We start from the raw sequence: 25,873 nt of genomic DNA, 5'->3' as shown, positions 1-25,873 counted from the left end.
TTGAGGTCACAAGTTCGAGACCAGCCTGGCCAATGTGGTGAAACCCTTTCTCTACTAAAAATACAAAAATTAGCTGGGTGTAATGGCTCATGCCTGTAATCCCAGCTACTCAGGAGGCTGAGTCAGGAGAATCGCTTGAATCTGGGAGGCAGAGGTTTCAGTGAGCTGAGATTGCGCCACTGCACTCCAGCCTGGGCAACAGAGCGAGACTCTTGTCTCAAAAAAAAGAAAAAAGAAAAAGAAAGAAAATGTCTGGCGAAATATCCCAGTCTGAATAATGTCCATTGTTTATTTGAAGTAAAAATGATGTTCTGTGGAAAAAAGTGGCTAGTTTAGCTTGTCATTCAGACAGTTGCATTTATTTTCTCCCAAGATAACTATCGTATTTCAATGTGCAGCAGAAATGTTTTTATGCACACACAATATTAAGATGATGTACACTCATGGATAAAGCTGGCATTCTCTTTAAACTACAAATTCATGGTGGTGAAAAATGCACTGACTATTAGAACAGTTTGGTGTCCCTACCTTCATTTTGCTGCAATGCCAACTCTTTACCCATCGTTGCCTTTGGACCATCGGTGCAAATGTCCACACAGTGTCAAAGGTAAATAATGTGTTAGTATTTTTATGAAAATTGTCTTTGGCCTTGCACATTTGCTGAAAGGGTCTCAGGTACCTTAGCATTTTTTTTTTTTTTAAGCTAAGTTTTATTTTCTGTGGTAACAAACATTTAAGAACCAGATAAAACAAGGGGCCCCTGAGCACCCAAGGGCCAGTACAGGCCGACCATGAGGCTCTCACAGGAAAGTAGCAACTGTGTCGGTTTTCCTGGTTTTGATATTGTCCTATAGTTAATGTGAAATGTAACCATTGGGAAAACTGAGTGAAGGTTACAAAGCACCAGTCTACTATTTTTGCAACTTCCTGTGAATCTATAATTACTTCAAAATAAAAGTTAAAAAAAATTACTGTGTGGAAATGGATTATTGGGCACCAAGAAGGGAAGCAGCCTAGTCACGAGGCTGTGAGAGATGATGATTGCTTGGATGTGGGTAGTCATATAGTAGATATGGACAGAAGTGAATGGATCTGAGATGTTTTAGAGATAGAGCTTGTATTGGGTTGCAGTGTGGAAAAGGGAGTCTAGATATTTATGTTGAGCCTTCAACTGAATTCATGTGAATTTGTAAAGGTTAAGATTGGAAGAGGACTAGGTTGAGAGGAGGAACAGAAGTTTTACATTGGGCTCATTAGGTTGGTGAAGCTATCAGAGGTTGAGGCTGCTGTTGAACGTAGGAGCCAAGCAGCATACAGATAATAATTACAACTGTGGGATTAGATGGGATCACTCAAGGCAAAAGTGTAGTGAGTGAAGAGAAGTGGGCTGAGACAGAGCTGTTGGGGGAGATGTCTGTCTAGAGGTGTGTCAGAGAGGATCTCAAAGAAGGGGCAAGAGGAGGAAAATCAGGCAAGTATAGACTCATTGAATCCCAAAGAAGAAAGTGTGTTAAAAAAAGAGGAGATAACTGGTTTGTATGGTGCAGAGATGTGAATATGTTGGGGTTAGAAGTGACCATAGAAGGCTTTTGGGAGATCTCAGAGTGCAGAAGGCAACCTGGTGGCTTGAAAAGTGAACAATATGTGGGGAAATGGAGAGAGCAGTACATACTTCTGTTTGGAGGAATATCAGAGAAACAGCTGGTAGGAGCTCCCAGATCATACTTGTGTGCCTACGAGTCCGATTAATTGAAGGGGGAAGATGAGGGATCAGAGAAAGTATAACTGAAAGAGAAAGCAAGTACTTTGAGAATGAAAGGGGCTGGGAGCAAGTGTACAAGTGGATTGTTCTTTCAGTCTCAATGTACCAGCCAAATAGAGCCCGTTAAAAGTGAGAACATGTAACTCTTTTGCTCAGAAATTTCCCATCCCACTCATTGTAAAAGCCAAAGTCCTTAAAATGGCTTACAAGCCTCTAAGCAATCTGCTATTTTTCTCTGTTATCTCCCATGCCTACCCCCAACTCTCACCTTGTTCCTCACTGTCTCCTTCATCCACACTGGCCACCTCATTGTTCAGAGAACATGGCAGGTTTGCTCCTGCCCAGGGATCTTGGAGCTTGTGCCTCCATTTTTCAGGACAGCTCTTTTTTCCAGTATCTGCACGGCTTACTCACTTAACTTCTTTCAGGCCTGTTCTTAAATGGTACCTTCTCAGTGGTCTTCTCTGACCATGCTGTCTAAAATTGTCTTTCTCCCCCTGTACTTTTTATTCCCCCAATGTGCTTTTTCTCCATAGTACCTCCCATCACCTGACATATAAAATGTACATGTTTACTTACTTGACTTGTTTCTCACCATAAGAATGTACACTCTATGCGGGGCAGGAGTTTTTGCTTGTTTTGTTTACACTATATTGACAACACCTAGATCAGTACCATATGTACCATTTTTTTTTTTTTTTTTGAGATGAAGTCTCGTTCTGTCGCCCAGGCTGAAGTGCAATGACGTGATCTCAGCTCACTGCAACCTCCACCTCCTGGGTTCAAGCAATTCTCCTGTCTCAGCCTCCCAAGTAGCTGGGATTACAGGCATGCGCCACACGCCTGGCTAATTTTTTTGTGTTTTTAGTAAAGATGGGGTTTCACCATGTTGGCCAGGCTGGTCTCAAACTGACCTCAAGTGATCCACGTGTCTTGGCCTCCCAAAGAGTTGGGTTTACAGGTGTGAGCCACTGTGCCCAGCCTATGTACAAATATTTGTATGATAAATAGGAACGGGGAAGAAAGAACATAGGTGGAGGATAGGTAGGCTTAAGGATCTGGTGACAGGAAAGTGAGTGTATTCTTGCTAGATTTATACCAGTTATGAAGCAGGGCACTAACTGAGAATAGAGTTGGACAGGAAGAAGGATTATCAGAGTTTTGAGGAGAGCAGAGTAAGTGTAAAAAGTCTTTGAGAGTGGAAAGGTGAACTTTCCAGCTGTGATGTAAGATTACTGAACAGAGTTGAAGGGATTTGTGGTTTTCTGAAATAGAACGTGTTTCTCTCTTAAGTCAGTAGAATTTTAACAATATTAAGCTATAGAACAGAGTAACGAAGTGTGACGTGTAAATGCTTACTGTTTTTAAAAGAGTAGAATTGTTTTTTAAACAGTGATCGTTATAGTATTGAATTTACACCATTGATTTAGAATGTGCCCTAACATCCTACGTTCTTTTTAGCCTTACCAATAATTCTAGGATCGTGGGACTCCTGGCTCAGCTGGAGAAGATCAATGCTGAACCTTCAGAATCAGACACTGCCCGATATGTTACATCAAAAATTCTTCATCTGGTTCAGAGTCAAGGTAAACATTGATCTCTTCTTTGTTTTTGAAATGCTTTTTTAATTCTTTAAAAGTGGATGCTAAAAATGTTCAAACTTCTAATGAATGGACGATTTTCCACAAAAATTGAACTTTCAGTCTGGGCGAAGTGGCTCACACCTGTAATCTCAGCACTTTGGGAGGCCAGGGTGGGCAGATCATGAAATCAGTAGTTCGAGACCAGCCTGGCCAATATGGTGAAACCCCATCTCTACTAAAAAATACAAAAAATTAGCCAGGTGTGGTGGCATGCGCCTATAGTCCCAGCTACTCAGGAGGCTGAGGCAGGAGAATCGCTAGAACCTGGGAGGTGGAGGTTGCAGTGAGCTGAGACCAGCCTGGGTGACAGAGTGAGACTCCGTCTCAAAAAAAAAAAAAAAAAAAAAATCGAACTTTCTCAGATTAACTCGAGTAGAGAACTGAATAACCTTGGAGGAAATTGATCTTCAAAGCATTGTTTCTAATAATAATTACAATTTTACTTATATATGATTGCCACCCTCCAGTTTACAAACAGTACCGAATTCCAGTGCTACTTGATACAGATTTTTGGCAAAAAGATATCAAGTAGCATAGAATATTGGTTATTATGTGGTCCTCACTTTGAAATTCAAGCTCTACCATTTAGTGGTTGGGTACCTTAGGGAAGTTAATTGAATTTCTAGGATGTATAATAGCTGTACCATCTCCGAAGTAGAGGTAAAAAATATCATGGGGTTGTCAGGAGATTTACATGAGAAGCATGTAAAAAGAATGTTTAAAATGTTCTGTAAATGTCATCTGTAATTAGACATTATTTTTATATTTTATGATGGTAATAGTACTAAATTGATATCAAAACCCTGACAGAGTACGCAAATAGTATTGACTTTGTACTTAGGAACATAATGTGAAAAGGCTCAAATAAAACATTAGGGAGTTAAGTCTATACATGGAAATATGAATATCAGTGTTAAAGAACACATTTTGCCAGGTGCGGTGGCTCACGCCTGTAATCCCAGCACTTTGGGAGGCCGAGGTGGGTGGATCACAAGGTCAGGAGATTGAGACCATCCTGGCTAACACAGTGAAACCCCGTCTCTACTAAAAATACAAAAAGTTAGTTGGGTGTGCTGGGGGGGCACCTGTAGTCCCAGCTAGTTGGGAGGCTGAGGCGGGAGAATGGTGTGAACCCGGGAGGCGGAGGTTGCAGTGAGCCGAGAACGTGCCACTGCCCTCCAGTGTGGGCGACAGAGCAAGACTCCATCTCAAAAAAAAAAAAAAAACAAAAAAAAACAAAAACACATTTCAGGAATGCAAGATGGTTTAATATCAGGAAATATATCAGTATAACAATATCTGAACAGATCAAATAAAATCCATATAATTATCTTAATAGATAGTAAAAAGGACTTTGATAAGACTAAATAAAAACTGTGCATGATTTGAATAAGAGAAAACCAGCAGCTACTTTAATATTTGACAGTGCACATAAAAGGTATTTCTGTTAGAAGTAAGGTCCAATAATTATAATCTTGATTTAATTTTTTAAAATTTCACTATTCTGGAGGCTTAGGTCATTCTAATAAGATGTTTGGCAGGCATTGACTGTTTCAAGAGCTCGGAATCTATTAACCTTTCTTCTTGGTCATAGACCCTTATATTTATTTTGATAACTTCCTCCCATGTAATCCATGCATTTGGGGGATAGTTGACACCACCCCATTGTTTCTCACATAGTTTAAAATACCTGTACCTTTGAATTAAAGCCACTGTATTGGATTCCAGGCTCTGGAAATATTATACTTATTAACTAAGGCAACTAATGAACAAGGATGTTCATTGTATCAGTACAAAATTAAATGTGCCAGGTATATTCACTGCATTGTCATATGGAATACCTCCTCCTCAAAAAAACCAAGCAAACAAAAAATCCAACAAAAACAAAAGAAAATGAATCCTTCAGACCTATCAACACTTTTGTCCATTGCTCCTACCACTGTAGACTCTTCTTTGTGTCACAACCTAGAAGCCCCTACTCCAGCATTACCACTGAAAATACTCCTAACCATACCACTATCAGAGAATGACCCTCTTCCCACCACTGAAAATACTCCTGACCCTACCACTATCAGAGAATGACCCTCTTCCCACCACTGAAAATACTCTTAACCATGCCACTATCAGATATTCCCTTGGGGTGTGTAATATAGTGACTGTTTATAGTGCCTAGGGTTAGCCAACCAACACAGTATAAGTTGGTAGTGAAAGACTGTCCCATCCTTTATAGGATAATCCAGTTAGCTACCCATTTGGGAGAGAAAGTTTGGAAATTTATAGTTGAAAGAAGAAATGCAAACAACCAAGAAATATACAAAAATTTTCTTTACTCCCTTACAGTTCAGGAACTGCTAATGAAAACAACAAAAATATCTTTCACTGGTCAGATTGACAGAAATTAGAATGACAATGTCTGGTGCTGTTGAAGGCACGAGGAGAGGGTACTCTCATACACTGTTGGAGGTGTAGTAATTATTACAAACTTGGAGAAAATAATCTGGCAACGTGTACTAAAACAAATTGCACCTGGTATTTGACCCAGCACCTGGTATTTGATTTTTACTTTAAGAAATATATATATATATAATTTATTTTACTTTTTTGAGACAGAGTCTCTCTCACTCTGTTGCCCGGGCTGGAGTGCAGTGGTGCAATCTTGACTCACTGCAACCTCCACCTCCCGGGTTCAAGCCATTCTTCTGTCTCAGCCCCCCAAGTAGCTGGGATTACAGGCATATGCCACAACATCTGGCTAATTTTTTATATTTTTAGTAGAGATGGAATTTCACCATGTTGGCAAGGCTGGTCTTGAACTCTTGACCTCAGGTGATCCGCCTGCCTTGGCCTCCCAAAGTGCTGGGATTACTGGCGTGAGCCACTGTGCCCGGCCAAGAAATATATTTTAACTGAAATAAAAATGCTAGTTAGAGAGTATAGAGATATTCATTGTGGCATTATTTGTTACATCAAAGATCAAGAAACAACCTAAATGTTTATCATTGAGAGAATGTGTGAATAATTTTTGATATAGCCAAACTGGAAATTTATAGTCATATTATGCAGCTATTATGAATAATACATTATTTATGATGGGGACTCTTGTAACCCCCACACCAGGCTCACACCAAACCAATTAAATCTTATTGTTAAAGCTTTCCAGATGGTTCTAAAATTGAGAGCTACTGCTCTAGAGCAAGGAATGGCTAGCGTTTTCTGGGAAGGGCCAGATAAGACGTATTTTAGGCTTTGTGGGCCATACAGTCTCTGCCGTGTAGCACAAGAACAGCCATAGATGATACATAAAGAAACAGGCATGGCTGAGTTCCTATAAACTTTATTGTAGACACTGAAAAAAAAAATTATAGTTGAAACATACAGTTCATATGTGTAACTATGTGCACTCTCTTGGAGGCTTAAATTTAGTATATTACATACAGCAAGTTTCTTTAGTTCATATGACTGTAAATGTGTATAGTCTCATTTTTGTACAAAATAAACCATTATATTTGTATGTAATATTTGTATGAGCCAGGCCAAAAAAATAAAAGGAAGGATACATATCAAATTGTTAGCAGTAGCTATACTGATGGAATAGGAATGGAGGAGAATAAGATAAGCTAATTTTGTTTCAAACACTTTTAAATTGTTGTAACAAGCATATACTACTTACATATTTAAATAATATAAAAAACCAACCCCTACAACACATTTTATTCACACAATTAACTTTTTTTTTTTTTTGAGACGGAGTCTCGCTCTGTCGCCCAGGCTGGAGTGCAGTGGCACAATCTCGGCTCACTGCAAGCTCCGCCTCCCGGGTTCACGCCATTCTCCTGCCTCAGCCTCTCCGAGTAGCTGGGACAACAGGCGCCCGCCACCATGCCCGGCTAATTTTTTTTGTATTTTTAGTAGAGACGGGGTTTCACCGTGGTCTCGATCTCCTGACCTCGTGATCCGCCCGCCTCGGCCTCCCAAAGTGCTGGGATTACAAGCGTGAGCCACCGCGCCCGACCCTCACACAATTAACTTATAAATTTCCATAATTTGCCTCTCGCTAACTACTTATGTACAGTGAACATGGTTACTTGCAATTTCCCCTTAGCTTTTTCCCTAGAAACATTTATATTGTCCATTTTCGTGCAAATGGTTAATTTGTTGGCCCATGGTTGTTGCTAATCTTTCCTTATAATCCTTTTAGTTTCCATAGAGTAGGGAGTGATGTTGTGTCTTTCATTCCTGAGTTTGATTGTGTCCTCTCTTTTTTCTTGGTCTGTCAGCTCATTAGTTCTCAACCAGGAGTGATTGTGTTCACCCCACTTTTTCCCCCAGGGATGTTGGCAATGTTTGGTGACATTTTTAGTTGTAAACTTTTTTTAGTGGGGCTTACTAGAATCTGTTGGATAGAAGTCAGAGATGTTGCTGAACATTCTGTGATACATAGATCAGCCCCCCACAAGAAAGAATTATCTGTCCCAAAATGTCAAGAGTGCTGAGGTTAAGAAACCCTAACCTAGCTAAAAGTTTGTCAATTTTGTTGATATTTTTAAAGAACCAACTTCTGGTTTAATTGATTTTCTCTGTTTTGTTTCATTGATTTCCTTCTTTTATTTATTGCTTTCTTCCTTCTGCTTGTTTTGAGTTTAATTTGCTCTTTTTTTGCCTTTTTATTTTTTTACATTTTGAGACAGAGTTTCATTCTTGTTGCCCAGGCTGGAGTGCAGTGGTACGATCTGGGCTCACGGCAACCTCTGCCTCCTGGGTTCAAGTGATTCTTCTGCCTCAGCCCCCCGAGTAGCTGGAATTACAGGTGTCTGCCACCAAACCCGGCTAATTTTTTGTATTTTTAGTAGAGACAGCGTTTCACCATGTTGGCCAGGCCGGTCACGAACTCCTGACCTCAGGTGATCCACCCGCCTCGGCCTCTCAAAGGGCTGGGATTACAGGTGTGAGCCACCGTGCCCGGTGGCCATTTTCTTACAGTGGAAGCCTAGATTATTTATTTTGAGACCTTTATTTCTACTGGAGGCATTCAAAGCCATAGATTTTTCTGTAAACACTGCCTTAGCCACATTATACAAATTTTGAGATATTGTATTTTTGTTTAATTTGGTTGACAATTTGTTCTAATTTTCTTTGTGATTTTTTTATTTGACCCATAGGTTTTTTAAGAAGTGTGTTGTTTAATTTCCCAATATTTCAGGAATTCCTAAAATTCCTTCTGTTGATTTCTAATTTAATTCTCTTGTGGCTGGAGAATATACTTTGAATGATTTCAATCCTTGGAATTGCTTGAGACTTGTTTTATGACATAGTTTATGGTTTCTCCTGAAGAATGTTCCATGTGTACTTGAAAAGAATGTATATTCTGCTGTTGTTGGGTGAAGTGTTCTATACATATCAGTTAGGTCAGGTTAGTTGATAGTGTTGTTCAAATCTCTTATACACTGTTGATTTTCTATCTAGGTGCTCTGTTAATTATTAAGAGTTAGGTGTTAAAATATTATTAAATTGTATATTTATCTTTTTAATTTTGGCAGGTTTTGGTTAATGTATTTTGAGGCCCTGTTCTTAGCTGTGTGTACATTTACAGTTGTTTCATTTTCCTGGTAGTTTGCCTCTTCATCATTGTGAAATACTGCTTTTTGTCTCATAATAGTTCTAGACTTAAAGTTCATTTTGTCTAATGATAATATCGCCACTCCAGCTGCCTAATGATTACTCATTGCATATCGTACCTTTTTTCATTCCTTTTACTTTGAACTTGTTTGTACCTTCGAATCTAAAGCGTGTTTCTTGAAGATAGCATATTGTTGGATCTCTCTTCTTAACTAGTCTGAGTGTTTTACTGCTTCCAATTTAATGCATTTATTAATATGATTGGATTTACATCTGCCGTTTTGCTGTTTGTTTTGTTCCATGTCTTTTACATTCTCCTCATTCTTTCACTGCTTTTGTGTTATCTAACTTTAAGAAATTGTAGTTCTTTTCTTAGTGGTTCCTGTAGGGATTAAAATGTGCATCTTTTTACAGTGTACTGCAGTGTACTTAATTCCACTCAATATCAAAACTTCCCATATAACTTCATTTCCTTCTCATTCCTTATGCTGTTATTGATTTACATGTTATGTTTATACATATTAGAATCCCAACAATACAGTGTTGTAATTATTGCTTACACAATCTTATGCTTTATGAAGAAGTTCTGAATGAAGAGCAGGATTAAGAGCCAACAGATTGATAGTTAAAAGTAATGGGGGTGGAATTAAGTTTTCTTAGAAGGAGATGTAGAGTGAGAAAGCTGAGGTTTGTGTCCTGGGAACTGTGCACATTTAGATAGGGCTATAAGAGGGTCTTGTGAAGATAATCAAGTGCATTCACATGATTTTTATGTCTTCCGGATGATTTACCCCTTTATCATTATGGAAAGTTTCTCTTTATCTCTGGCAGTGTTCTTCGTCTGAAGTTTATTTTGTCTGATATTAGTATAACCCTTCAACCTTTCCTATGGTTGTTGTTTGCATGATATATTCTTTTCTATTCTTTTACTCCCAGCCTTTTTGTGTCATTGAATCCAAAGTATGATTTCTGTAGACAGCATATAGTTCGATCTTTTTTAAAAAAACACTTATCCAGTTTGACAGTCTGAGTGTTTAATTTGAGCATTTGGTCTGTTAACATTTAATGTAGTTGTTGATTGGATTTAGGTCTACGATTTTATTTTCTGTTTGTCTTTTATGTTTTTTATTCCTTCCTGTCCTACCCTATTTTGGATTATTTGAACATTTTTTTAGAATTCCGTTTTAATTTACCTATTGGCTTTTTAGTTATACCTCTTTTCATTTTTAAGAAGTAATTTCTTTGAAGACTGTACTAAATGTCATTAACTTTTCACAGTTTGCTTAGAATTACTATTGTTACTTCATGTAAATTTAGAATCTTAAATTTTTTCTACTGTTCTGTAGAAAATTTTTTCTACTGTTCTACTAGCTGTAGTTGTCATATGTATCTACATCTATATACATTACAACACAATGTTTGCTTTAGCAGTCATGTATATTTTAAAGATATTAAGAAGAAAAAAGGTAGCTTTTACATTTGTAGAGATATTTACCATTTTGGAAACTCTTTATTCTTTTCTAATGATGTGAGTTTGATTTGGTGCCATTTCTCTTTAGCCTACAGAATTTTGTCATTTCCAGTAGTTCAGGTTGGCTGTGGAAGATTTTTTTTTCTTCTTAATCTGACAGTGAATTTATTTCACCATTTTTGAAGGATATTTTTACTGGATATGGAATTCTGGGTTGGCAGTTTCATCGTCGTCTTCGTCTTTTAGCATTTTAAAGTGTGCTTAAAATTGTGTTTCCACCATTTTATGACCTCCATAATTTCAAATGAGAACTCTGTTGTCATTTGAATCTTCATTTTCCTGAATGTTATGTGTGATTTTTTTTCTAGCTGATTTCAGGGTTTTTTTGTTTGTTTGTTTTGATTTTGCTTTGCAAGTTTGACTGGCTGTAGTTTTCTTCATAGTTATCCTGCTTGGAATTCACTGAGATTTTTGATTTCTGTAAATTTATATCTTTAGTCAAATTTGGGACATTTTTGGTTGCTCAATTTTTTTTTCTCCCTTATTTTCTCTATTTGTCTTGTGGAAGTATAATTATACATATATTAGATTTTTGATATTTTTCAGCTATTGTTGAGGCTTATATCTTTTAAGTTTAATTCTCTGTTGTCCAATTTGGGTTGGATAATTTCTATTGTTCTGTTGTCAGTTTCACTGCCTCTTTCCTATGCATCCTTCCAGTTAGCTATCTGATAATTTCTTTCAGATGTTATTTTTTTATTCTCATGTATGCACTTGGTTCTTTTGCTTTTGTAGTTTCTATTTCTCTGCTGTGTTTCCCCATCTTTTCATTCATTGTGTACTTCTTGACTTTAATGTCATTTATTATAGTAGCATCTTTTAAGTTCTTGTCTGTAAATCTAAATCTAACATTCTGATAATTGAAGCTGTTGAGGAAGGAATACAGCATTATAATAACTGGGAAGGATTATATTTAAAGAAACCAAAGGAAGATGCAGTAGTCAGCAGTGCTAAGTGTTAGGAAGGTTAGTTAAAGTTCTTTTTGATTGGATTATTAACAAATTATTGATCACAGCAAAAGCATTTTTCAAGTGGTAGGATTAGATGGAAGATTGCAGTATGTTATAATGTGAGTGGCAAATGAAATAATCACAAGGAATATAGAGTACTTGTTAGAGGAGCTTCACTGAGAAAAGAGGGAAATAGAGGGGGAGGCAGGGTAAAATAAGATTTGGTAAGTATGTGGAATAATAAAAAGTGTATTTATTGGTTGAGGGGGAACAACCGATATGTTGGTAGAGGTTGAAGGTAAAGGTTCATAAGAACGTAGAAAGGATGGAATTCAAAATACAGATGAAAGGACATTTCTTCCTAACCTCCACTTCCCTGCTCCTGTCTGCCATTTACTGGCGGAAGGAATGCAAGATTCTCAAGGATTTTGGTACAGGAGCATATAGAGTTTGGTTGTTATTAGTAAAATGTTTTGTTAATATATACTTTGCTTCATTTTAATGAGGAAAAATGTAGGTTCTGAGAAGTCCAGAGAATGAGAGGAAAGATTGAGCGCTACTATAAATGTTGGAATAGCTATGGGCTGTGGCAGGGCAGGTGGTGATGGATGTGAGCTAAGATAAGTGAAAGGAGCAGTTTTGTGTTCCCAAGTGAGATTGGAATTCATTAATTTTATGGTATTAACAGTCTTAAATTGTGGTGTTATTTTTACTCTGATGTAGGAGTAGGGAACTCAGCTTTTTGGGATTCACTTCTGTATCAGGGTTTGTGGTGGGAAAGTTGGTGGGGGTGGGTGTGCTTGGAATCCAAGTTAAGTATGGAGGGGACTGATAACTGTGGGAAAACAGTGCTACCTCGCACTGGATAAGAAGTTTCAACAAAGGTGACAGTGAGGTTTATATAGTCTTTATAAAGGAAAGATGAATAAAAATGTTAGGAGGTTATGGTCCATAAGTAGAAGATTAGAGGTTAAGATATCAGAGGCAGAGCAGTTTGAGGTCCTGAGAATGGCTGTTCAGAGGGTTGATGAATTGGAGCACAGAGGGAAGGATTTTGTTATGAGGTCAAGAAACTATGGAACTAGGTATTTGAATGAATTTTCCACAATGACATTGAAGTCTCCCAACATCATGGCAGAATTTGGAATAGAGTAGAAAACTGTTAGTCTAAACACCTAATTTTCATTTAGTGTGAGGTGTAAACAAAACAGTGGTGAATGTTAACAAGGGGAGGCTGCATTATACTGTCTTCAGAGGAAGAGAGTTTTTTTTAACCCTTCACAGAGGTGAAAATGTAATAGCTTGTTAGTGGTGATATTAATATTGAAAAATAATTTGGCTTTAATATTAAATCAGAGGCCTTTAAAATATTACATCAAGGGTACATTAGATATTTGAAACAATGTTTTATTTTACAACTCAATATTTTTTGGTGGAGGCAGCAGGGCTGGAGAAAAAGTAAAGGATAGGTTGCATTGTCAGAAGGAATGACATACATTTTAAAAAGGAAAAATTTAATTTTACTATCATTAATGAGTTTTTCCTTTTTTTCTGGGTAAATTTTATATTCTTTTAAGCATTAGCAATGTGGCAGCAAGGAACTGGTGAACATTATTTTAGGTCTTCATATCACTTACGGGAGTTTCTGTTTTGAAAGATGTAAGGTTCCTGTAAGTTTAACGAAGTCCAGTAACTGAACCCGAGATGATGCATGATAGCATGAGATTGTTGTTTTAAGATAAATATGACATGTACTCTCCAGCATATTTAATTTGTAGCTAGTCATAGGTAGTTGTCATAAATAACATTATACTATATCCTTTCTGTAGTACATTTTTCCCTCTGTTTACTCCTAATTTAGAGTAACTTAATTTTCAAGTGATGTCAGATTCATGAAGTTGAACAGGATTTGCTCAGAGCAAAAGTGTATTCTAAAGGCTTAGCCTGAGTTTGTTTTTTTCCCATCTATGTTGATATTTTCCTTTAATCAGGGCCTCACTGTCTATTGTTATTCTCTTAAACTCCCTTGACTATCTCCATGTGGAACATTGAATTTGGTATCAGTCCTTTGAACTTCATTGTGGAATATGTACTGTATTGAGAATGGGTTGTATTGTGTTTTTTAAAATCTCAAAATGTGAAATAAATGGCACTGTCATTCTGTACTAGAAGAATTTCTGGCATTAGTATTCAGGTTTGACATTAAATGAAGTGCATTAAATGCTGGAAAACTATAAGTTTTGGGTTCAGAAACACAAGTGATCACCTGGTCTTTTCACTTGTTTGCTCAGCGATTTGTACAGATTTATTCTCCTTTCTGAACTTAAATCTTTAGATCCATGAAAAGAGTAGTTTTTTTTCCTTAGAGGGTTGAAGTGAGTTATAAATGAGATAACATAGGTATGGAATAGTAAATGTTAGTTCGTTTTCTAAATGTTGACCTAGGATGTACTTTTCTTCTCTTGTTAATCAAAGGAGAAGAATTATGAAGAAGCTCTAGAAACCTTCACCTAATAGAAATAATTTATGCTGTTTTTTTTTTTTTTTTTTTTTTTTTTTTTTTTTACCAATCCTAATGAGAGGAAAAGGATCATTTGGGTGATCTGGTCTCCAGGTTGTTCAGAAGTAGCCTTTTGTTAGTTTTGTTTATTTTTGTGTGATACAGAATTTTAAAATAGTATTAATACAGGTCAGGCGTGGTGGCTCATGCCTGTAATCCCAGCACTTTGGGAAGCTGAGGCGGGTAGATCATGAGGTCAGGAGTTCAAGACCTGCCTGACCAACAGGGTGAAACCCTGTCTCTACTGAAAATACAAAAATTAGCCAGGCATGGTGGCACATACCTGTAATCCCAGCTACTCAGGAGGCTGAGGCAGGAGAATCGCTTAAACCCGGGAGGTGGAGGTTGTAGTTAGCGGAGATTGTGCCATCGCACTCCAGCCTGGGCGACAGAGTGTGAGACTTCATCTCAAAAAAAAGGTATTAATACAATCATGACATTGGAAAATGGTAGTAGGTTTTTGTTTTCACCCATTTGGATGATCAGTTTTCTAGTTCTACTCATGAAGATGAGGTAAGACTCCTACCTTACTCCTAGTTCTGGCACCTGTACTATATTATCAATTTTAAGATTTTAAATGGATGAATAGAGATCATCTAATTCATGACAGGAGCCGTGATGAAATGTGAAGAACGCCATGTTAACTGAAATCTTGAAGTCCACATACGGTAGAATTAGCAACATCAGAGGGAAGAATGTCTGTGAACCAAGTTAGAGTGTTTACTGTACCAGTGGAGACTTGTTGAATCTTTATTAGCTATATGCGACAAAACTATACATACTTTTAAAAATTTATGTTTGAGAAAAAAATTGTTTGCTACTTTTCAGAAAAAACAAGGAGAGAAATGACAGCCAAAGGTTCTACAGGAATGGAAATTCTGCTGTCAACATTAGAGGTAAATCAGTGACACACTTTAATTATGTAACTACTACTGCCAAGTGATACTGAAGAAGAAAAAGCCTATGTGTGTATGTAAATACACACAGAAACACATACACATGTACATATATACACACACACGTATATATGTAACAATTTTTATTTTAGAGGTAAAGCCAGTGAATGGAAGTTCGTTTTAGGTTTTTAAAATATTATTTGGAATGGTGGTATAAATATTCTAGTGTGTATTAGGTGACTATTGAAGTATATTTCCCTTATACGATTATAATGATAACTGTAAATTGTAATCCTAACATGCCATTCTAGTTGGTAATAGAAAATAAAGCATTAGCTGGAAATAAATCTTAAGCTTAAAACAAATGATTGACGTTGAAAATTATCGTTTATTGTTTTAGCTGGTATACATTTGTGATTTTACTACACATATTGGTTAACTATATTATATTGATGATAATTGAATTTCTATGCCAGTGTAAAGTTTTGGGTGGACCAACAGGACATATTCAGAATCAGGATTCTGTATTTTGTTCAGTTGCAATGTTAAGAACAAGAAATGAATTTATGTTCTTCAATAGGAAGTCTTAGCATCATAAAGATGTGATTTCTCCCTAGATTGATCTGTTACTTTAGAGCAATCTCAATAAAAGTTACCAACAGGTTTTTTTTTCTTTTTCTTTTCTTTTCTTTTTTTTTGAGACAGAGTCTCACTCTGTCGCCCAAGCTGGAGTGCAATGGCGCGATCTCGGCTCAATGCAACCTCCACCTCCCAGGTTTGAGTGATTCTCCTGCCTCAGCATCCCAAGTAGCTGGAATTATAGGTGCACACCACCATGCCCAGCTAATTTTTGTATTTTTAGTAGAGACGGGGTTTCACCATGTTGACCAGGCTGGTCTTGCACTCCTGACCTCAGGTGATCCGCCTGCCTCGGCCTCCCAAAGTGCTGGGATTACGGGCATGAGCCACTGTGCCCGGCCTAACAGTTTTGTTTTTAAAGTCCAAATGGGTAGACATAATCAGCAAAATAAAAAGCACATTTCTGAGAATGAAGATACATGAGAAGGGACTATCCCCATTAAATATCAAAGAACATTAGAAATCTTCAGTAATTGAAATAGTTTGGAAATTATGCATGAGTAATAGACTACTACTATAGTGTAACAGAATAGAAAATCCAAAAATAAAATGCATATGGGAATTTAGTATTATTTATTAAAGGTAGCATTTCAGATCAGTGAGAAATAGAGTGATTGGTAGCTATCTGGAAAAAGGTAACATTGAATGATGACTTCCTGCATTCCACACCCAAATAAATTCCACATGAAGCAAAGATTCAAGATGGAAAATGGAATCATAATACTAAAGAAAGATGAATTTTAAAATAATCTTACAACAAAGAAGGCTTTTTTAAGTATGAAAAAATAGAAACTATAAAAGATTGATAGATTCAACTATATTAACAAAAGGATGTAGAAAATCACGTCATGGATACTTGGAAAACTGAGGAAGAGTTTTTTGGCTTATGTAATTTCTTTGATATGTAAAGAACTTCTTCAGTTAAAGGCTGGGTGTGGTGGCTCACACCTGTAATCCCAGCACTTTGGGAGGCCTAGACAGGCGGATCACAAATTCAGGAGACTGAGACCATCCTGGCTAACACGGTAAAACCCTGTCTCTACTAAAAATACAAAAAAATTAGCCGGGTGTGGTGGCGGGCGCCTGTAGTCCCAGCACTTGGGAGGCTGAGGCAGGAGAATGGCGTGAACCTGGGAGGCAGAGCTTGCAGTGAGCTGAGATCACGCCACTGCGCTCCATCCTGGGTGACAGAGCGAGACTCCGTCTCAAAAAAACAAAAAAAAAAAAAGAAGAAAAGGAACTTCTTCATTTAGGAAGAAAAAAAAAAACACCTCAAAAACTATGTAAAGGCTATGCGCAGTTCTCAGAAAAAGAAACACAGATGTCACTTGAGATTGAGCATTACTTTTAATAAGATAAATAAAACCAAAGTACAATGTTGAAACATTTTCACTTATTAGATTGGTTGTCCAAACTTGGAGAAATAGTCACTCTTCTGCATTGCTGATGGGAGTATAAATTATTTCATAGAGAGCAATTTGGTAATATCTATTAAAGGCCCAGCTGGGCACGGTGGCTTACGCCTGTAATCCCAGCACTTTGGGAGGCCGAGACCATCCTGGCTAACTAACACGGTGAAATCCTGTCTCTGCTAAAAATACAAAACATTAGCCGGGCGTGGTGGCGGGCACCTGTAGTTCCAGCTACTTGGGCGGCTCAGGCAGGAGAATGGCGTGAACCCAGGAGGCGGAGCTTGCAGTGAGCTGAGATTGCAGCACTGCACTCCAGCCTGGGCGACAGAGCGAGACTCCGTCTCAAAAAAAAAAAAAACCATATTCTTTGATCTTGAAATTGTAGGCATTTACCTTACTATACAGATGTACTTTACCACATGTAAATATATATCCTTAGTTAAATTTGAAACTTTTTAATAGCCAAATATTAAAAGCAACCTAAATATTTCATGGGTAGATGACTGGTTACATAAACAATGGTGATATAGCCATATAATGGAATATATTCTGTAGCCCTCAAAAAGAATAAAGAAGCTCTGTATCTATTGATATGTAAAATATCAATGTGCAAAATAGTACCTATAGGGCAATACCATTTGGAGAAATAAACCTGTATGCACGTGTATATTTACATGGATTTCTTTTATGTGTGCATATTATCTTTGGCAGAATGCACAAGAAAGTGATAATGTGATTGCCTTCTGAGAGGGCAGTTAGGTGATTGTCACCAGACATATCGTAGTGCCATTTACATTTTGATTCATTTACTTTTATTATCTATTTGGTAGAAAGATGAGGAATTCGAATGACAAATTTATTCTTCTAGTAATGTTGATATTAAGCAAGTAATAACTCAAAATGATTTGTAAAAGTTCTTAAAGGTAGAAGGAAACAGATGGAAATGATAAGAGAATAGTGAAAACCTGAATACCTTTGTTCCTAGAGAAATTGGAAAGGTCATTTGTAAAATATGGGTAGTTCCCAATGGATTCAAAAGTTTGGGAATCAAAAATTTACAATGTTTTAATAAAACAAACTATTTATTTCAGAACACAAAAGATCTTCAAACTACACTTAATATCTTAAGCATTCTTGTTGAGCTGGTGTCAGCTGGTAAGTTTTTGTTTCTTTGGTCTAATTTCTGTTCCTAAACAGTGATCAACAGTGTATCATATTCACTTTATTTGGAATTTTCTGATACTCTTATAGAGGCTATTCTGAGTATTGGAATTAGAAACTGAAATGTCATAGTTTGTTGTTGTTGCTTTGTTTTTGGTATCTTCAAGTATCCCTCAGACTACCCCATAGCCATGTATTTCACAGCCTTGAACCTAGAATTTCAGCATGATTTGTGTTTACCCTTTGTGTGCTATTTTCGAAATAAATGAGATTAAACAAAATATGTTGATGGTATTTGTTTGATATTATTGATTGATTGATTGAGATGGAGTTTTGCTCTTGTCACCCAGGCTTGAGTGCAGTGGTATGATCTCTGCCCACTGCCACCTCCGCCTCCTGGGTTCAAGAGATTCTTCTGCCTCAAACTCCCAAGTAGCTGGGATTACAGGTGTGCACCACCATGCCTGGCTAATTTTTGTATTTTTAGTTGAGACGGGGTTTCACCATGTTGGCTAGGCTGGTCTTGAACTCCTGACCTCAGGTGAATCTGCCTGCCTCGGCCTCCCTAAGTGCTGTGATTACAGGCGTGAGCTACTGCGCCTGGCTGTATTTGTTTGATTTTAGAAGTCATCAGTTTTAACCATTTCTTGAATGCTAACAAGTTATGATACCCAATATGGGAGGATTTGTTGTTTAAATTTTTTTTTTTAATTTTTAGGTGGAGGTCGAAGAGTGAGTTTCTTAGTCACCAAAGGTGGTTCACAAATATTGTTGCAGTTACTTATGAATGCCAGCAAAGAATCTCCCCCACATGAGGACTTAATGGTACAGATTCATTCTATTCTTGCAAAGATTGGACCGAAAGGTAAGGGATTTCATTTGTATGATTATTGAATCTAGAACTATTTTTGTAACATTGATTCTCTCACCTTGTAACTACTCAGTTTTTAAAAATGTTATTTTAAATTTCTATGGATACACAATAATTGTACATGTTTATGGGGGTACACGTGATATTTTGATACAAATGTATGTGTAATGATCAAATCTGGGTACATGGGGTATCCATCACCTCAAACATTCATTATTTCTTTGTGTTGGGATCATTCCGTATCTTCTCTTACAGCTATTTTGAAATATATAATAAATTATTATTAGCTATAGTTGCCCTATTGTGTTACCACTGGATGTTATTCCTTCTATTGAAATGTATTTTTGTATCCGTTAACAAACTCCTCTTTATCTCCCGCTCCCCATTACCCTTGCCAGCCTCTGATAACCACTATTCTATTCACTCCTTTAATGAGATCAATTTTTTTAGCTTCTGCATATGAAAGAGAACGTTGATATTTATCTTTCTGTGCCTGCCTTATTTCACTTAACATAATGTCCTCCAGTTCCATCCATTTTGCTGCAAATGACAGGATTTCTTTCTTTTTTATGATTGAATGATATTCTATTGTATAAATAAACTGCATTTTCCTTATATATTCATTCATTGATGGATACCTAGGTTGATTCCATACCTTGGCTTTTGTGAATAGTGCAGCAGTAAACATGGGAATGCAGATATTCTTCAATATACTTACTTCCTTTCTTTTGGATATATACCCAACAGTAGGATTGCTAGATCATCTGGTAATTCTATTTTTGGTTTTTTGGGGAAACCCCATACTGTTTTCCATAGTGGCTGTACTAACTTGGATTCCTGCAGTGTATGAGTGTTCCCCTTGCCCCTTATCCTCACCAGCATTTATTATTTTCTGTCTTTTTGATAACAGCTCTCTTAACTGGGATGAGATGATATCTCATTATGGTTTTGATTTGCATTTCCCTAATGATTAGTAATGTTGAACGTTTTTATCTATACCCATTGCCCATTTATGTGTTTTCTTTTGAGAATATTTATTCGGATCTTTTGCCCATTTAAAAAATCCTTTCTCTTTTTTTTTGCTGTTGAGTTATTTGAGTTCCTTATATATTCTGGTTATTAATCTCTTGTCAGATGAGTAGTCTGTAAGTACTTCCTCCCATTCTGTAGGTTATCTCTTCACTTTGTTGATTGTTTCCTTTGCTGTTGAGAAGCTTTTTAGCTTGATATAATCTCATTTGTCAGTTTTTGCTTTGGTTACCTATGCTTTCCAGGTCTTACTAAATAAATTTTTGCCCAGACCAATGTCCAGAAGCATTTCTCCAGTGTTTTCTTATGGAGAGTGCTTAATTTTTAAAATAAAAAAATGCCACAGCTTTTTCTTAGACTTGGTAATGAAATGCTTTTTTTTTTTTTTTTTTTTTGGGAGACGGAATCTCACTGTGTTGCCAGGCAGGAGTGCAGTGGTATGATCTGGGCCCAACCTCTGCCTCCTGATTTCAAGTGATTCTCCTGCCTCAGCCTCCCGAGTAGCTGGGACTACAGGCGTGTGCCACCATGCCTGTCTCATTTTTTTGTATTTTTAGTAGAGACGAGGTTTCACCATGTTGGCCAGAATGGTCTCAAACTCCAGACCTCATGATCCGTGAGGTTTCACCATGTTGGCCAGGATGGTCTCAAACTCCAGACCTCATGATCCGCCCACCTCGGCCTCCCAAAGGGCTGGGATTTTTCTAGTGAGGTAAAATAATTTTCCCTCAGGAATATTGAGTTATTTTGATTTAAAATTCTTTGTTTGCTGGTCCTATTTATTTTGTTTAAGTCTTTTTTTTTTTTTCTGAGACGGAGTCTTGCTCAGTCGCCCAGGCTGGAGTACAGTGTTACGATCTTGGCTCACTGCAAGGTCTGCCTCCTGGTTCATGCCATTCTCCTACCTCGGCCTCCCAGTAGCTGGGACTACAGGTGCCCGCCACCATGCCCAGCTAATTTTTTTTTTGTATTTTTAGTAGAGACGGGGTTTCGCCATGTTAGCCAGGATGATCTCGATCTCCTGACCTCATGATCCACCTGCCTCGGCCTCCCAAAGTGCTGGGATTGCAGGCGTGAGCCACCGTGCCCGGCCTTAAGTCTTTTTTAAAATTCATTTTTATTTGTATTTTTATATAGTGAAGGAGTACAAGTGCAGATTTCTTACATGCACTATTGTGTAGTGGGGAGGTCTGGGCATTTAATGTACCCATTACCTGAATAGTGAACATTGTAGCTAACAGGTAATTTTTCAACCTTCACCCCTCACCCACCTTGCCACCTTTTGTATCTCTATTGTCTACTATAAATCTTAACATTCTTAAGTTCTGATTTAAATTTTTTTTTTACTATTTTAATCTCTTCATGAGAATAAACGTTAAGAATACTTCCCTTTCTGTGTTAAGAATTATTTCCCTTTAGAAATTTATTTGGTAATATTTGCCAGATTATTTTCTATATAAACTGTTCATTTTTTACATTAATTTTTATTTTTTTACAAGTCAGAAAAGAATATGGTTCATATTAAGTAAGTACTATTGTAATGGACATTTAGATTTTGTTCCTTTTAACTCTTTGATGGTGTTCTGGGAAGTGTGTTGAACTAGACAAATGTATATGTGTAGTGGAGCAGTTCAGTTTTTTTAAATGACAGTTTAAGTGTTGGGCTACTCCGGCCTCCATCCTCCTGCCCTATCCCCCTGTCTGTTTCTTAGTATATTCTTTCAACTAATGTTTTAAAATGAAAGGGATGTTTTATTTTAAAAATAATACAAAAAAGGGTTATAATTTTATTCTTTTCAGGCCAACTTTATATTTCATAATATTAATTCATAATATAAATTTAAAATTTACATCACTGATTTATAATATGGTTTCATTCAAAACTTACAGGTGGGCCAGGCACAGTGGCTCACACCTGTAATCTCAGCAGTTTGGGAGAACAAGGTGGGCAGATCACTTGAGGTCAGGAGTTTGAGACCAGCCTGGCCAACATGGCGAAAGCCCGTCTCTACTAAAAATACAAAAATTAACCCGGTGTGGTGGTAGGTGCCTGTAATCCCAGCTACTCAGGAGGCAGACGCAGGAGAATCGCTTCACCCTGGGAGGCAGAGGTTGCAGTGAGCTGGGATGGAGCCACTGCACTCCAGCCTGGATGACAGAGCAAGACTCTGTCTCAAAAAAAAAAAAAGAAAAGAAAAGTTACATGTGAATAAATTGTCTTTTTTTTTAAACAGATAAAAAATTTGGAGTAAAGGCTAGAATTAATGGGGCTCTGAATATAACCCTGAATTTGGTCAAGCAGAATTTGCAGAATCATCGCTTGGTTCTACCTTGCCTTCAGCTTTTACGAGTATATTCTGCCAACTGTGAGTATTTAGGTGGCTTTTAGTTAACTCAGTGTTGTAAAGTTACACAAAAAGAATTTTAAAGTATCCTGATTCTGTAAACCTCTGATATTTGTGAAAAAGGAAAGAGAAAATTTAATATGGCTCATTTTAACTCTTGACTCCAACCACAACAAAAGTGATGTGGGGTAAGGTTAAGTTGGGCTGTGCATGGTGGCTCATGCCTGTAATCCCAGCACTTTGGGAGGCCAAGGCAGGTGGATCACCTGAGGTCAAGAGTTTGAGACCAGCCTGGCCAACATGGCGAAACTCCGTCTCTACTAAAAATACAAAAATTAGCCAGGCATGGTGGTGGGCGCCTATAATCCTGACTATTTGGGAGGCTGAGGTAGGAGAATCGTTTGAACCTGGGAAGCAGAGGTTGCAATGAATCGAGATTGTGCCATTGCACTCCAGCCTGGGTGATAGAGCAAGACTCTGTCTCAACAACAACAACAACAACAAAAAAGAAGGTTAAGTTGATAAAACCTTGAACATTCTAACTAATTTCCCCAATTTATAAAGGATGGGAGTGAGGAGGATGGGTAGGCAGCCTGTAGAAAAGATGTGGAAGAATATGAGGGTATTGGCAGCTGGAAAAACTCCTGTGCCTCTTTGGACTGTCACAGATGAGAGGAAAGCCGAGAAGGAAGGGATGCAGTAGCATAGTCACCTGGGGCAAATTCTCTTCGGCAATCAATAGGGAAGCAGCAGAACTGAAAGTAACTAGTATGGGAACCTCTGAGGAAGCTAAAGAGAAGAGGGATCACAGAGAGATAGACTCAGATAAAATGTCTCCCAAAACACACACTCACTAACACAAGGTTCCAAACCATGAGGTATGGATTTTTTTTCTATTCTCTGATTGCAGAATTGAAGTGGTTAATGAAAGAACCTAAGATTGAATTGCAGAATATATGTTATTGCAGAATATCATTGCAAAATAATGATAGAGTGCTAGATATGTGTGTATATTGCGTATATACATATATGTAATATATAAACAGACGTAAGCTTATGTATATGTCTCTCTGTGTGTGTGTATCAGTACCTTTAAAATATGGCTAAAGGTGTGCTCTGTGGAAAACAGCTTAGAACACTGAAATAACTAACGTAATTAAAAAGAACATAAGGAAATGAATGAATTAGATATCTAACCAATGAAGTTAAGAACAGAGAAATAAACACCATTAAAGTCAAGAAATGAAATAGTAAAGGGAAAAGGAAAAATATGCATTAGAAAATAGAAAAGCAGTTGATTTAAAAAATAAAACTGTATTGGATTAAAAATAAAATACACTGGTACAGTGGCACATGGCTGTAATCCCAGCACTTTGGAGGCTAGGCAGAAGGACTGCTTGAGGCCAGGAGTTTGCAACCAGCCTGGGCAACATAGTGAGATGCCATTTCTACAAAAAAAAAATGGAAAAAAGTGGCTGGTTGTGGTGATGTGTGCCTGCAGTCTCAGCTACTCAGGGAGCTAAGGTGGGAGGATTTCCTGAGTCCAGGAGGTTGAGGCTGCAGTGAGCCATGACTACACCACTGCACTCCAGCTTGGGCAACACAGCAAGACCCTGTCTCAAAAACAACAGCAATGCAACAAAAACCCCCAAATGTAAAAATAAAGCAGCTAAACCACCAAATACTCCAATCAAGGTCAAAGGAATACAGTATAGACATGAAATTAGAAGGGATAACGGAATAATAAACAGATACAGAGAAAATTAAGATCATCCTACGAAATATTAGGAGCTACATTTTTGGTGGCATTTTATTGGATTAACCAGTAGAAGGCTAGCAAATGGCTTATCTATAATTTAAAAATTATTTATTAAACAATTTTCTTTTAGAGACAGGGTCTTGCTATACATCTCAGGCTGGCTTTGAACTCCTGGCCTTAAGCGATCCTCGTGCTTCAGCCTCCCAAGCAGCTGAGACTACAGGCACATGCCACTGTGCCTGGTTCTACAATATATTTAATAACATTTGTTCAGAATTAAAAATGTTTAGCACAGTTTTCTGGTTAGGTAATTATTTGCATGTTCCATATTAAATACTGAAATTGTTCCATCTTTTTCCCTGCTACACTTGCTTTAATTAAAGTCCTCATTACCTGTTACCTAGACCATAGCCTCCTAATGTGTCTTTCAAAACCAGCTTCCCCAGAGTTCTTTGAATTCTGACGTATTTATTTAAAATTCACAACTGATTTGTTGTTCCTTTTGCGTGATTCCCCATAGTCAAAAGAATTAACAACTTCTAGGGCCCTTCATAATTTCTCACCTTGTTCCACCTCATCTTCCTATTTGTGTATCTTTGTTTGATACTCTGTGTTTAACAATATGTAACTGCTCACATCGTGATGTTCATTGTCTTCGTTCTGTTGTTTGTATTATTCCTGTGTCCAGAGCCACATCTACCCCTTTACCTCAACTCCTGTCCTAACTAACTCCTACTCACTTTTAAAGACTGAGCCCAGGCATCATTTTCTCCAGAAATGTCTGTGTCTCACTCTGAATTGGGAACTTCTCAATGGTATAATCCAAATAGTCTACAACTCTTAATCTATGTTGAAAGTAATTTAGTAATTATTTGTTTATTGTTTCTGTCATTCTCTGTACACTTTGTTCTTTGAGGTCAGAGACTTTATTCTTGTTTCAGAATCCCCATAACCTGGTATTCAATGAGGTTCACTAAATTTATTAGAGAAATGTGGAGTAACTGAAGTTTTTTATAATAGTGTTTTTTTTTTTTTTTTTGCATATAACTTGTTTCAGAATTTCCCTGCACTTTCCATAACAAAGCAAAAACAAAAAACACTATTTCTTCATGTGGTTAGCTTTGATGGACTTTAAGAGTGACTTGAGTTGACATTTACTAAACAATTTGTATATGTTTTTGCCTATGTATCACTGAGTATACACATTTTTGGTTGTCAAAGCTTAAAATAATTTTGCATCTCTTTCTCCCCCTCTCAGCTGTGAATTCAGTATCCTTAGGGAAAAATGGAGTTGTGGAACTGATGTTTAAAATCATTGGACCATTTAGTAAGAAGAATTCCAGTCTTATAAAGTGAGTAAATGTTTTGAATGTAAACATAGGTATAGCCTTTGTTACTCCAGGCCTCATTATCTTGATATGTACAATGAGCAGGTTGAATTAAATTGTCTCCAGGGTTATTTCATTTCTTAGTTCTTGAATAATGATTTTATCATTATAAAGATTTTCTTTAGTATAAAATTTAATCTTCACAAATATATCAAAATTGGACAGTTTTGACTTCATTGAATATAATGTTTATAGTAACTTAGACTGAACATTTCTAGATACTGTAAAAGGAAAAAAGATTATCTATAGAGTATTCATTCAGAAACATTTATTGAGTGCCTACTATATTTCTCACCCAATTTTACAATCTT

At 37.2% G+C, this 25,873-nt stretch overlaps 1 protein-coding gene across 7 annotated transcripts in view; it reads left to right on the top strand.

Moving 5' to 3' along the window:
• Window positions 1–25,873, top strand: part of AGTPBP1 (ATP/GTP binding carboxypeptidase 1) — a 202,615-nt gene that overhangs the window by 51,277 nt on the left and 125,465 nt on the right. For all 7 annotated transcript variants that reach the window (XM_032164426.1, XM_032164425.1, XM_032164424.2 and 4 more), the window contains 6 exons: window positions 3,224–3,348; window positions 14,891–14,958; window positions 18,101–18,164; window positions 18,889–19,035; window positions 22,305–22,436; window positions 25,433–25,526. In XM_032164426.1, the coding sequence (XP_032020317.1) occupies window positions 3,224–3,348; window positions 14,891–14,958; window positions 18,101–18,164; window positions 18,889–19,035; window positions 22,305–22,436; window positions 25,433–25,526 (630 nt within the window). The remainder of the gene's footprint in view (window positions 1–3,223; window positions 3,349–14,890; window positions 14,959–18,100; window positions 18,165–18,888; window positions 19,036–22,304; window positions 22,437–25,432; window positions 25,527–25,873) is intronic.

This window comes from Hylobates moloch, unplaced genomic scaffold (assembly GCF_009828535.3).
Source record: "Hylobates moloch isolate HMO894 unplaced genomic scaffold, HMol_V3 SCAFFOLD_10, whole genome shotgun sequence".
Lineage (NCBI taxonomy): Eukaryota > Metazoa > Chordata > Mammalia > Primates > Hylobatidae > Hylobates > Hylobates moloch.
The sequence above is the reverse complement of the archived record's forward strand: the minus strand, read 5'-3'. Positions and strand labels throughout refer to the sequence as shown.